This window comes from Anopheles bellator, chromosome 2 (genome assembly GCF_943735745.2).
Source record: "Anopheles bellator chromosome 2, idAnoBellAS_SP24_06.2, whole genome shotgun sequence".
In the NCBI taxonomy this organism is placed as follows: domain Eukaryota; kingdom Metazoa; phylum Arthropoda; class Insecta; order Diptera; family Culicidae; genus Anopheles; species Anopheles bellator.
Window position 1 is genome coordinate 35,897,118 of NC_071286.1, and position 13,019 is coordinate 35,910,136.

Genomic DNA, 13,019 nt, shown 5'->3' on the forward strand with positions numbered 1-13,019 from the left:
TGGGCGTCGCTTAATTCTAGTAGTGGTTTTGATAATTTCATGCCCTGCCCTAGCTGGATGGGTGGACGACACATTTCACGGCTATTGCTTCCGGCCCCGTCCGTACCTGCGTTGGATGATAAATTACGGGCCAGGATTGCTTTTCTCCTTCACTGCCAGGACTGCACCTTCACTCCAACTACCGGAAGGGGGTTCTGGGCTGGTCCTTGAACACTGGTTACATACACTACAACAGCTAGCAGGGCCTCTACAACAGTCGTATCTAGTCCGCAGTGGTTCCGCAGTTAGTTACTTCGAAGGTTAATGGTAGGTTCCGCGTTCTCTTTAAATCTTCTGCTCGCTTCTTCGCGCTAAATACGACAGATAACAAAGTCTTTCAGTTGCTTTTTTTTTGTCGAAAAAGTATCAACAGCTTATTCTAGCCTTATTCGGTTGCAGAGGCTGCACCCATGTCCTACGGAGAAGTTGCTTGAACGTTAGAATTGGGTAGATTTGTAATGATATTTTGCGATCGTCACGATTCACGACTGATGTGCTTACTCGTAACCGGCGCTCAGGAGTTGCTCCCTGGGCTCGGGTAGACACGTGTCTACCCCGTGGCTGGCCTATCCGGTGCCCAAGTCTTTGATTGCTTGCAAGATACGCTTCACGTGACCGACCTTGGTGACGCCGAGGTCCTTCAGGTCGCGCCGTGCCAGCGTCAGCAGTTCCTTACCGCGGATGTCGTTCTTGATGAAGCTATCCACGTACTCGGCGAGTTGCATCGCTTCCAGCCAGGTCACGACCTCTCCGACGCCCCAGTTGCTGACCGTCTCGCGGGAAGTTGAGGCCGCCTTCGCCACAGCTCCGGCAGCGGCCGGACCATGGCCATGACCGTGGCCGCTGCGGAACCGCAACCAGAACGGTTTCTGCTTCTTGCGGTGATCGATCTCCTCGTTCGGGGCCAGCACGTTCAGGTAGACCTTCGTTTCGCCGGTGTCCGAGGCCTCCTGCAGCGTGCACTTGTTCAGCTCCATCTCCATGTTTGCCAGCGACACGCTCAGCTTCGTTTCCAGATCCTCGCGCAGGATGAGGCTGTGGCTGCGTTCCCTCAGCAGCTCGCACGTATCTCCGTACAGCTGTCTCGCGCAGCGTACCTACGAATGTGACAAGGAGGTGATCACAAGCGATCCGTCTGATCCCCGCGCGTACCCTTGGCACCTACCAGTTCGGTGAGCTGTCGGCGCAGATTGGGCCCTTCGATGATTTTGCCACCGGGATGAATGGACTCCAGGGCGTCGGCCGTTTTCGAGGCCACGGCGTACAGGTTCGGTTGCAGCGAGGGATGCGAGATGATGAGGAACTTCACCCACTTCACCAGCGTGCTCACACACTCGATAAAGTTCAGCAGCAGGTAGGTTTCGCGCTCGGAGAACATGTCCTCCGACGGCGCCACGTGGTGCTCGGACGCGGTCGACGGCTGATCGCGGGCAATGCTGATGCTGTGCTGGCGCTGCTTCTCCTGCCAGCTCTTCAGCGACACCTCCAGGCTACGGTTGCGACACAGCATCTGGGTGCGGTTCTTGTGAATGATCCGTATCATACCGGGTGGCTGCAGCCACGCTTCGCCGTCGACCTGAATCGGCACGCATTCTTCGCCTGGCGGACGGAACGGAATCGGACATGTAGCGAGATGGCACACGAAAAGCCCACCAGCCCAACTTACCGAGTATGTTGATCTGCACACACTGGCACTGCGCTATTCGGTGGTGCTGGAGGTTGATGAGCCGCGAGGCGGCCATCTGCACGGACCCGAAGACCGCCACCACCTCCAGGATGCGATCGTCGAAGCTTTGCGCCAGGAAGCAGTCGTCCTCCTTCTTGCTGCCCCAGAAGTTGGTGCCGCCCATGAAGCTGGGGATGTTGAGCACCACGATGCCCTGCAGCGACGGCAGCGGGATGCGCTGGCCGTCGCACTCGAGCTGCACCTTCTGCTCCAGGTTCTTGTACGTCTTCTGGAGCCACTGCTTCGAGCCGAGCACCCCGTACCACATGTAGTTCTTGGCCCGCGATCGACACTTTTCCGGGTGCTCCTCGCGCTTGTTGTGGAAGTCGAGCGAAATCTTCGCATCGATCCCGATGCCGAAGTAGTTGTTCATCACCGCCTTCTCGTAGTACCCCTCGAGGAGCGTCTCGTCCGGGTCCATCAGCGGGCTGACGGCGGCACACAGCGTGTCGGCGTTCGCCAGCAAGCACTTGGAGATGAATCCCGTACCGCTGCTGACATCTGCAACCAGACACAGAGAGAGAGAGAGAGAGAGATTGTTAGGTCCCGGTTTCGGGCAACGAGCCGAGGGAGCACACATACTTGGCCAGGATGGGAGCCGCACTAGCGGATTGATGATCGGCAGCTTCTTCACCCGGTCCTCCTTCTCGTCCTTCTTCTTGTCGTCCTTGGACTCGGAGTCACGGTCCAGGTTGAACAGGCCCATGTTCGAGCTGAAGATGTTGCTCTTGGAGCTCTCGAGACCCTCCGGTTTGAACAGCAGGCTGCCGCTGCTGATGCGCCTCGAAGCGGCCGGCGAGCAGTTCAGGAAGCGGATGTGCTCGGAATCGAACCCGAGCAGGTTCGGGTTGTTGTTCGAGTGGCGCCGATTGATGTCGACCTCGCGGGCCGTCAGCAGGTTCGGGGTGTGCTCCGAGTGGCGCCGGATCTCTGGTACGCGTAGTGACCGCAGCTCATCGCTGATGGCCGGCGACGGCGGTTCCACCACCACATTGATCGTCGGTATCCCCGGCATCCGGATGCTCTTCTCGCTCCGATCGTCCTTGCCGTGCTCGTCCTCCTCCACCTTCTCGTCATCGTCGTCATCATCGTCCTCCCCGTCCGCTTCCTCGCCACGGTGCACGTCTTCGTCGCCCGTCGTCGCCCGCTGCTCGTCGATATCGCTCGACGACCGGTCACCGAGATCGTCATCCGGCAGACTGTCGGCCTCGTCCTCTGCGTTCGCCGCCGACACCAGCTTCTTGTACTCGAACCCGGACGAGCGCACCGTGTCCGTTTCCGAGACCGAAACGTCCGACGGTGAACCGTGCCCGGGCAGCAGGTGGCGGGCGAACGACTTGAGGTTCTCGTACTCGTTCTCGCCCACCGACAGCCGGTTGGTGAAGCCGGCGGCCACGGAGCGGCCCCGGTGCGCCCGTTTGAAGCTTTTGCGCGCGATATCGTTCCCTTCGACGAACTTGGCCAAGCTGCAGAAGCGCGGTTCCTTCACCTTCTGATCGTCGCACCGGTTGTCGATATCGAACACCCGGTTCTCGAATCCGCACTGGTCCAGCTCGGCGACGTCCTTTCGCGCCGGGGGCGGCTTACACTTGAAGCTGCGACGCCGCGTGTGATCGAGCGTGCAGAGTGTGGTCGTGTCCTCGGTGATCGTGTTGTCCTGCAGCGCGCCCAGCAAGTCCTGTCCCAGCACCGAGCTGATGTCGTCCATGAGACTCTCGCCGTGCAGGGCCTCCGTCGTGTCGCTGGTTTCGGGCGAATCGATATGGCTAAAACGATCGTTGTCTAGATCCTGCGGAAAACACGCACCGACAAAGGTGGAAGCAAATGTCAACATGAAGCTGTCAGGCCTGATCGAGTGGGGAGCCGATCAACGCCCCAATCACCTGTATAATATCACCGACGTGGATTTGGGAGTTGTTGTCTGATTGTCTGTCTAGTATCTCCGACGTAACGCTACATTCTTCGTTGCTTATTGCTGATAGAATATCACTGCCATCGCCGGGCACTTCGTCGGACGAGGAACGCTCCTGGAATGGATGATGGTAATCAAACACCACTGCTCAGTGGGGATTTTGTACGGGAAAGGCGGACATATTTGTTTTTAAGAAGAATCTATGGCCTTTTTGCAACGTCTGTTTCTGTTAATAAATAATCTGTTTTCGTTATTTTAAGGTATTTTAACGCCTTAAGTATGCAATCTGCATTACACCAAAGTAAATTAAAGCACCATCGTGAAGGGACATATCGAATTTCTGCTACAAATCGAATGCTTTGTAAGTGTAAAAAAGGATATGAAATGATCAAGGAGTTTTACCCACTCCGTTTGCGGGAATTTTGAAACAGGTAATTATTACCATCCAAAGTATCCAACCCATGTATTATTACTTAAACGTTGGAATACTTATTAATTTTTTTTCTTCATCCAAACTTAAATCAATATTATATACTTGGTTAAATACATGATCAATCGCGATATCGTCACTAATGTGTTTCTCCATGATAAAAAAATCTTTAATTTTATCTGGAAAACTAAGTTTATGGTTTTTTCGTTGCCTATAACCCAGTGACATAAAACTAATTTTAGGGTCACTGCTATGTATTGCCCGAATAAACGTGTCTTTTAAAGTATTCTCTCGAGAAGATTTTTTTGCGTAGTTTGCCCTATCTTGTCTAAAACATTTAAGCAGCGTTAACAATACAAAATACAACTCTATACAAACGTAACTTCTGAAACTGGTGAAAATGCGTATTAGATGCAATGGTACATTCGGTTGTTCGAACACAAGATAGAGATGTTATTTAGTTTATCTAAATAATAGAAAAGGCATAAGTCCAATATGTTTTGTATGGCCATTTCATAGACTACAAAAGACCAGGCGCCTCCTTATACTTCAGAAGGCGTTTTCTTAAAATATTCGTAGCGGATGAATCCGCAAGAATTTTCGGATTCGGATTTGTCATAGATAACTGATCGGTTTTAGGCTAATATAACTAAAACCCTCAGTTTTTAAAGTTGACTTATGACCGCCTTTTCCCCATAGTGAACTTCCTCGCCACTCGTACACTTACCGGCAGGTCCGTGTCGATGATGGTAATGTTTTCACTGAAGTAAATGTTTTCCGGCGGCTTCTCGAGGCTGGGAATGCAGATGGTTGGCACCTGCAGCATGTTGGAGGAGCACGGCTTCGAGGCCGACAGTGCCTCGGGGGCACTGGCCGCCGGACCCCCCTTGGCCACCGTGACCCGCTGCGGGTGGGTGCGGTAGTAGTTCCGCTCGTACACCTCGATCGGTTGAAACTGCAGGTAGCCCCCCCCGGCCCCGTCGGCCCGGAACGGATGATGGTCGCCCGTGGCCTGTAGCTGTTGCAGGTGTTGCTGCTGCTGCTGGTGGTGGTGCTGCTCGATGGTCTTCTTGAACGGCTTGAATCCGAGCCGCTCGAACGCGCTGTTCGGGTCGAGATCGAACTTGACGGTCTTCGTGTCGGACTCGAAGGAAAAGTCGTACGGCGCGGTGGTGGACTGCGAGTCGGACGTGGTCGTTGCCGAGGATCGCTGGTTCAGCGTATCATCCGCATCCTTGCCCTGCTGGTCCATAGCGTTCTCCGACTCGGCCTCCGTCGGCGGTTCCAGAATGGGCGGCTCGCCCCCCAACCGCAGTGGCTCCGTGTGGACGCTGTTCTCCTCCAGCTCCTCGATGCTCGAGATGCGGTAGGACTCGGGAACGCCGGAGCTGCGGCGACTGCCACCGTCGGCGAACTGCTTCGGAACGGGCAGATTCAGGGTGCTGAAGAAATGCTCATCCATCGAGTCGCGGCGCATGTCCGGCAGCGGCGAAATGCAGGTCAACCGCGACGTGGACACCGACGGTGAGATGGTGCCCGGCGGTGGCAACGTAGCCGGTGATGCGCTGGTCGAGTTCTCCGATGACGAGGCGGTGGCTGGAAGCGGAAGTCGTGGTCAGTCACTGACTTAAAGCGCAGACTCAAAGGACCTACCTCGCAGTGTGTTCATCGGAACGGACAAACGTTTCTGCGGTGCGTACGGCATGGACTTCTCGCTCAGCTCCAACACGTCGTGGATGGCTCGCTTGAGGCTGCTGGCCCGACACAGCACTGCCTCCTTCTCCGACCGGCGGTCTAGTCTACTGATGCGCTCTTTGGAATTCAGCTTATCCTTCTCGTTTTTCTCTATGGTTTTTCTGCAAACGAAGAGCGATCACGTCAACCCTGGACTTCCCATCGGACCGCGACACACTTACGTATCTATTGGTCTTTCTGAGGCACTTTTTTGAGCAATTTCTTTCAGTGTTCTAAATAATTCGTCGTCCCCGTGAAGACCAGCTTCCTCGTCCTTCAGTGTATCTAATAACATTCCTAACTTTTGTCTGCAAGAAACGAGTACGAGAAGAGCGCGTAATGGGACCTGCTGCTGTCAGGGGGTTCCAGGACTTACCTTAAAATATCACATTTGACGCTTAGTTGCTCCTCGTCGGAGCTAGTTTCCCTTACTCTACCGATAAAGTCATTGACCGTTTCGCACAGTATCCGCGTCGACTGTAGCATCATCTGGGTGTCTTCGTTGTAGACAATTGACTGCAGATGCCACAGGGCACTGTCCTCGTACTGCGACAGCAGCGGGTCCGGGTAGTGCGAGATGGACATCTTGGGGGTGCGCGTGCTGGCGATGCCGATGTCGCGCTCGAAAACCATAACGCTCCATCTGTGCCCAAGGTGCGCCGGGCGAAAGAGAAGAACGGAGGGACCCATCAACTCACTCGGCTCAGCCCATGGCATTATGCAAAATCACCACCCCCAGCCAGCCAGCGATCAATGATAAAACTTTGCCCCTTTCGCGCACTTTAACGCGGCGCCATTACACAATTAATTAAAAATTCCAACAATTCATCACTTCTTCGATCGCAGCCCGGCCCGGTGATTGAGTGTCGCGAGTTGAGTGGAATTTGAGGCACGTCACCGTCTTCATTAACCCGAGCCTCCCAGGGAGGAGTGTCCGCGTCAGTCACGGCGAAGCCTGTCTGAGGTTCCTGAGGCTATCGCATCAATACTGTGTCCCGTGTCCCGTGTACGTACCTGTCGAGCATTTTGGTGCTGGCCTTCTCGTAGCGTTCCAGCAGCTGCGGTAGGTGTGCGTCATCGTCGCAGGAACTTCCCCAGCCGAGCACTCGCGCCAGATCGTTTCCGGTCCCGAGGGGAAGCACCGCTATTTGGCATTGTTTCTGTTGATGTTGAGGTGGGGAACGAACAACGAAAAATGGTCTCTTCAGTTCTGTGGCCGCCTTCAAAGCTCCAACTGGATTAACCGAGGCACCCTCAGCAGCGAGACAGGGCGATTCCGGTTCCGGTTTTACGGCATTCTCAGGCAGCCGTAGGAATGTGCACATCGCGTACTTTGCGTACTTGGGCGGCTACCCTCGAATGTTTGTGCCACAGGCACACACGGTGGGTAGCGAATGTGTCGTTGTCTCAATTTTCGGAAGGAATTTAATTTGAGCATCTCTCGAAAATAATATGCCTTCGCGAGGCCTCAGATAACTTTTTCAAGTGCCTCCGGAGGCCGGCCGTAACGCTTTCTTATAAATTCATGAACCATCCGCTGTAAAGCTTTCCCTGCACCGTTACTGGTATGGGTCAGGACTGCCGAATGCTGAAATGGAACTGGCGGCGTGTGTAGTAAAATAGGCACCGCAAGATGCTACTCAATTAGTTGGCCGCCCGGAGCAGCTACTCGTGCCTAGCGAAAGTTCTCACTGCGTCCCGGCGACCCACGAAAGTTCCATAAATTAAATCACCATCAGGCGCGTGTCAAAAATTAAGACATTTCGTGTGCCGTGATTGTCCGACGGCCGACGACTTCTCGTTCGAGCGTCATCGATTTCAAAGTTTCCGCCAAGGAGACGATGACAGGGGAGAATTCCTGCCAGCTGCTCCGTCCGGAGACTGGAGAAGTTGGAGAAGTTTTTATCAAATGGACTGCTTCGTGGTCCCACCAAAGGTCAACCGAGCGGTGGATTGGACGTATTGTGAGCAATGTTAAATTGGCGTGACATTGACTTTCCGTGTCTCCCGGATTGTGCCCGGATGACAACGGTGCTTTCCGTGTTACATCATCCACCCAGGCAGTACGTAGATGTAATTCGACTGGTCGATAGCATAGCGCACCCTCCCATGATCCTTACTAGGAGCTAGCAACATCTGTTCTAAAAAACCGCACTCAAAATGTCGCTCCTGCCCAACAATGCTACCTAATGGGCAGAAGCTTCTGGTGTCCTTCGCGTCAAATCCCTACAAAACTCTCCCGCTGGAGCATCGGCCACTAAAGCCCAGCACGCCACGAAGCCTTCCGTTGGTTTCGTTTTGTCGGAGCTCAACCTCCTGGCTCCCTCATTAGATATTAATCCCCGGCGTGACAGTTTTGACAATTCTGTCACTGCGAGTGCGCGTGTATGACGCGGCCGTTTATTCGTTCCGATGCTACCAGGGCTTCCCAGAACTCATTTCCTGTGCACGGGCGAGCGAGCGAGCTCCTCTCATTCGACTGTGAAAATGGCGATTGGCGACCCGGGGAACTCGCCAAGCACAGGGGCACTTGTTTTCCGTGGCCTTCTCGACCCAGCCATATCCTGCGCGGGCCCCGAGGCCCGCACAATGTAACCCTAACGAACGGAAGTAATATCACGGACGGTTGCCACGCGTCAGGCAAATATTTATGAGACAGCCAGCCAGCTACGGCCCCTCGCGTTTGCGTTTTGCTTCGCAATTGGCGCTGGTCCGTAGGACCGCCGGTGTTATGGAAGCGCCACATCACTTCCCTTTCGCTACGGCTACTTCCAGATACAGCCGCGGCACCCGCTGCTAGGAGGAAAATACAAAACGTGCCATAAAATATTCGCTTCAATTATGAATTTGTGGTCCAGCCAGTCAGCCAACCACCAATCGGAGCACCGGAAGCCGTCCGACGGTTGGGTGTCATAATTTTTGCCCTTGACATTTCCATTCCTCGGTAACCGTTTGGTGCGGTCTGACGAAGACGCAACCATTCGGAACGCCCGGACCCCGGCGCCATTATGAATGCCGATTGACGGATCGAATCCTTTTCCATCAACCAAGATGCTCTGCAGCCCGAGGGACCCGCTCCTGGGGCCGAATGAACGTACTCTTCTGAACGCATCTTACCTGCATCTTCAGGTGGTCTATCTCGCTGAGGACCCAGCCGACCGACCCATCGCCGGAGCAGATCAGTATGCGGAAGGGATCGAAGTGCCGGAACAGCCGCAACCCGAGGCCGGGCCCGCTCGAGATGAGATCGAAGACCTGGGCCGGGTTGAGCAGTTGCTTGAAGCGGCGCAGAAACTTCACGCCCTGGTTGTCGCCGGACTTGGAGTTGACGAAGACGAGCAGCGGCGAGAAGCTGCCGTGCGGTTTGCACACGTCCCACGCCTCGTCCAGCCCGATCGAGTGGAGTGAGGTCGGCGGCACCATCGACACGCGGGCCGGCCCCAGGGGGCAGCAGGCGGGAGCGTTCGGGCGGCAGGCCGTGTGCACCGTGGACCGGCACCACAGGCAGCGCCAGTCCTGCAGCCGCAGCACGGAGCCGCACGTTTTGTCGCATACCATACACTTCGACGACACCGGCAGGTTACCTTCCATCCACTGGTGGGGCATCACGAGGTTCTACGGAGAGGGGGGCGGGGAACGTGTAGGTGTGGGGGGAGTATCGGGGCCACGAAACTGCCTACTTACGCCATCGCACTCCTCGATGATGTCCTTCCCGACGCTGGCCAGCGTGGTCCATTTGCAGTTGGAGATGGCCTTGGCGGCGCAGCGCTTGTGCACCTTACACTTGCACACCTCGCAGGACAACCCGTGGGACGTGACGCCGGACAGGGCTTCGCGGCAGACGTTGCAGTACGTGGGGCGCGCGTGGGACGTTGCGTACCTGCGTTTTAGTGAGGATGTGGGGCCGATTAGGACTCCGCCCGGCAGAACACGAACACCCGGAACCGTACCATACGTACCAGTGGTGGTGCCCGGAGAGGAAATCGTGCTGGTCCGGCGGTCCCGGCTCGAAGAACTCCCGGGCCGAGGCAGCTTTCAGGGCTTGCAGCCAGTCCTCCATCTCGCGGCGTGATTCAGCGCCCAGAACTAGCGACCGTGTCGGTGTAATTAGCTGTGAAGTGGATGTAAGAAAGTACGTGAGTTCTCCTCGTGACCGAGACAGACTAGTTGGAAAACAATCGACCCGATCATATCCTGTGTCATATGGTCCAAAAGATTACCAGTTCGGCTTCGGAACTAATGCTGGGTTGTTCCATAAGTTTTGCGCTTACAGAAAGCGCTGCTACTAGGCTACATTCTTTGTGTTATGTTGGTACACTCTTTACGTATGTAAAAGATCAAGTATCGTGCATTGATTGTTTTTTTTTATTTTTGGAAGCTATAAAAGCAAAGGAAATTGATGAACGAATTTTGAAACTGTGTAGTGACTCTTCGCGTTCAATTAGTACAATAGAAAGATGTGTTGCTGAAACTAGAAGTGGTTGTATAAGCCTTGAAGACGATCCACGTCAAGGCCGTCGAAAATGCAGGATGTCGTATTGGAAAATCGTTGAGTGAGTAAAAGACACCTGTAGTAAAAGCCCTAGGCATCCCATCACCGCATTGCATGAACATTGCAACATTGCAACATTGCAGGGTGCCGCAATAACTACCAATGGAACAAAAACACGTTTCGAAAGGATGAAGTGGATTTTGGTTGTCAACTCATCATTAAGAATGAGACTTGGGTCTATCACCATGATCCTGAATCAAAACAAGAGGCTAAGAAGTATACTTGGTTCTTATCCTTTTAGACCAGCTGAAGGAGAAAACTCATGAAAAATGAACCGGTTTGCAGAAGAAAAAAAATCCTTTGTCTTCAGGACATGAACTAAAGTTCGAATTGTTGGAGCATCCACCGTATGAAGCAGATTTCATCCTTGGCGACGTGACGTTTTGCATCAAATGTTGAAATAATAATATCTGTGGAGGCGCATTTTGCAGTCCTTCCTGAATCTCACTTCAGGGATGGAATTCATAAATTGGAATCTCGTTGGAATAAGTGTATTGCCCATACTGAATAGTAAAGTGTATTTCAAACTATAAAATTCAGCTTCTCTCATCGAACCGCAAAACTTTTTTAACAGCCTGGTATGTTGTTGTGATATTACAGAAACACGAAACGGCAGAAGATGCAACTCAATTAGCGGCCCCGAGTCTGCTCGGTCGGTTCAGGTCGAAAAGTACAGAGAATCCAGTCGGTTCGCTGGCCCCATTACACCGCAACATCTTATCTCAGCAGCCACTAACTTTCAATTAGCCACAGACTGAAACTGAAATCGAACACGAACTTTGCCTTCAGCGAGAGGGCCAAAGTATCAGTTCGGTCCTCCATTCAAGACCACTTTAGGTGATTTGTCTAATCATCTGCTGGCGCACTGGACAAGGCGGTAATCAATTGCAACACTGTGACCGTTTGAAGTCGCAGGTGGTGCAATCAAATCACGGAACCGAAGGCAGCCCACGACCATGCCGTCCTCTCTTACCTTTTCACGTACATCTCGGGACAAGAGGTAATGAATAAAAAAGGGTACATTTTGGTGTTCTTGTGCGCCCCGGAACAAGGTACGAACGGCCCAGAACATAGAAAACCGAGTTCCCGCGGTGGAAGTCGGTCGTGATTCGAAGGCCACTCGTTGGTCCACGGACTCCCCGCGCCCAATTAGCACGAGCAACTCAGTGTCAGGCGGTTTCGAAGGATCCTAGCTCTGTGTTTGGGATCTCTTAGGCGACGCCGTGCGTTGTGTAACAGCAGCTGGTGTTGCTTTCAACTGAATTAACGCAGGCAAAGTGGACACGGTTGGGCTTCGAACAAAACAGAACGAGAGAGCAACAACGGAAAACTTGGCCCCCGTCAGAACCGAGCAAACAAACACGCGCACGTAGACGTAGGCAGGATTCTGTGGTTTCACCACCAGAGCGGACGGACAGCCGAGCCAAGCCGAAGAGTGTTGGGTACCGCATCAACTTTTTGCAACTTCAACCTTCAAAGCACCAGCATCAACACCGAGGTCCCCTCCGGGGCGTCCGGGGTGTCGACCCCGATGGGCCCAGTGGAGTCAAAGTAAATAGCACTCCAACCCAAGAGTGCCGAGAACAGAAGGCTGAGGGCTCCATGCCAAGGTAAGGGGCATCGTATTGTTTCTTTTTCCTTCCACCCTCGTGCTTTGCGGCGTAGATAAACACTTTGCGGAGCAGAGTCAGCGCTCGTGGATTGCGAAGCTGTACAAAAGCCTGGAGAGCATCCTGAACCGGTCGCCCGCGCAACGGCAGCCCCACCGATGCTTGCATTCGTTTGCAAGACATGAATTCAAGCTGGAAGGTTTGAAAATATTTCATCAAGCTTCGGGTGCGCTGAGGGCCACATTCCGCCTTCGTACAACTCCGACGGCCAAGGTACCATCATGGCACGTGATGCAGGATATGGGTGCGCGAACTGCGAAATTAGTTTTTGATATTTGAACCCCTCCGCCAGAGTCAAAATAGGAACGCTTTCGACCACGCTTCGCTTAGAGCAGCGTTCTACATTGAAAACAAATTGTTAACAACACGAAATCCGATGCGCACGAAAACAATGGTTATACGCTTGGAATGTGCCGTCGATGTTACGGACCGTACGTGGTCCCGTTTCACTATTTATAGGCCTTTCTCTGCACTTCGGAGCCCGCGGCGAACTCCCTGGGCCCTCTGGGACCTGGGCCGAACAACTGGGACACGGATATGCGTGGCGCGTGTTCCATATTTGTTGGCGCTGTGTTTGCGGCGTTCGGTATTCGTTTCTCCCTTTTCGCGCCCTGCTCCGGTGGCTTTCAATCCTTTACGTGGACATAATGAACAAAACGTGCATCCACGTGCGGTGCACAAGAATCCTGCTCCCGTGCATTCAGTACGCCCCGCAGCCAGTTGGGGTCATAATAGTTGTGCGCCATTTTTACGGCAAACGAACAAGCGTACAGCATAATAAGTAGTCGGTAGGGAGCCGGAGCGGCCAATACATAAAAGTGTGTGGTATTTCCACAGTATTTCATGTCCGTAACCCTCTTGCATTGTACAAAACCTGCTGGAACTGGCAAGTGTTTCATTGTAATCGCATAAAAAAATCGTGCTGTATTCGAAATGTGACAAACAGGCGTTACCCG

At 53.6% G+C, this 13,019-nt stretch overlaps 1 protein-coding gene across 1 annotated transcript in view; it reads right to left on the reverse strand.

The window, feature by feature from the left end:
* Window positions 1-605: 605 nt before the first annotated feature.
* Window positions 606-13,019, reverse strand: part of LOC131208951 (diacylglycerol kinase eta) — a 50,732-nt gene continuing 38,318 nt past the window's right edge. The window contains exons 4-16 of the mRNA XM_058201897.1: window positions 9,801-9,952; window positions 9,526-9,721; window positions 8,959-9,456; window positions 6,856-7,001; window positions 6,218-6,484; window positions 6,024-6,149; window positions 5,761-5,963; window positions 4,835-5,703; window positions 3,649-3,792; window positions 2,348-3,554; window positions 1,706-2,266; window positions 1,205-1,638; window positions 606-1,136 (exon numbers count right to left, since the gene is read on the reverse strand). Coding sequence (XP_058057880.1) covers window positions 606-1,136; window positions 1,205-1,638; window positions 1,706-2,266; window positions 2,348-3,554; window positions 3,649-3,792; window positions 4,835-5,703; window positions 5,761-5,963; window positions 6,024-6,149; window positions 6,218-6,484; window positions 6,856-7,001; window positions 8,959-9,456; window positions 9,526-9,721; window positions 9,801-9,952 — 5,334 coding nt within the window. The remainder of the gene's footprint in view (window positions 1,137-1,204; window positions 1,639-1,705; window positions 2,267-2,347; window positions 3,555-3,648; window positions 3,793-4,834; window positions 5,704-5,760; window positions 5,964-6,023; window positions 6,150-6,217; window positions 6,485-6,855; window positions 7,002-8,958; window positions 9,457-9,525; window positions 9,722-9,800; window positions 9,953-13,019) is intronic.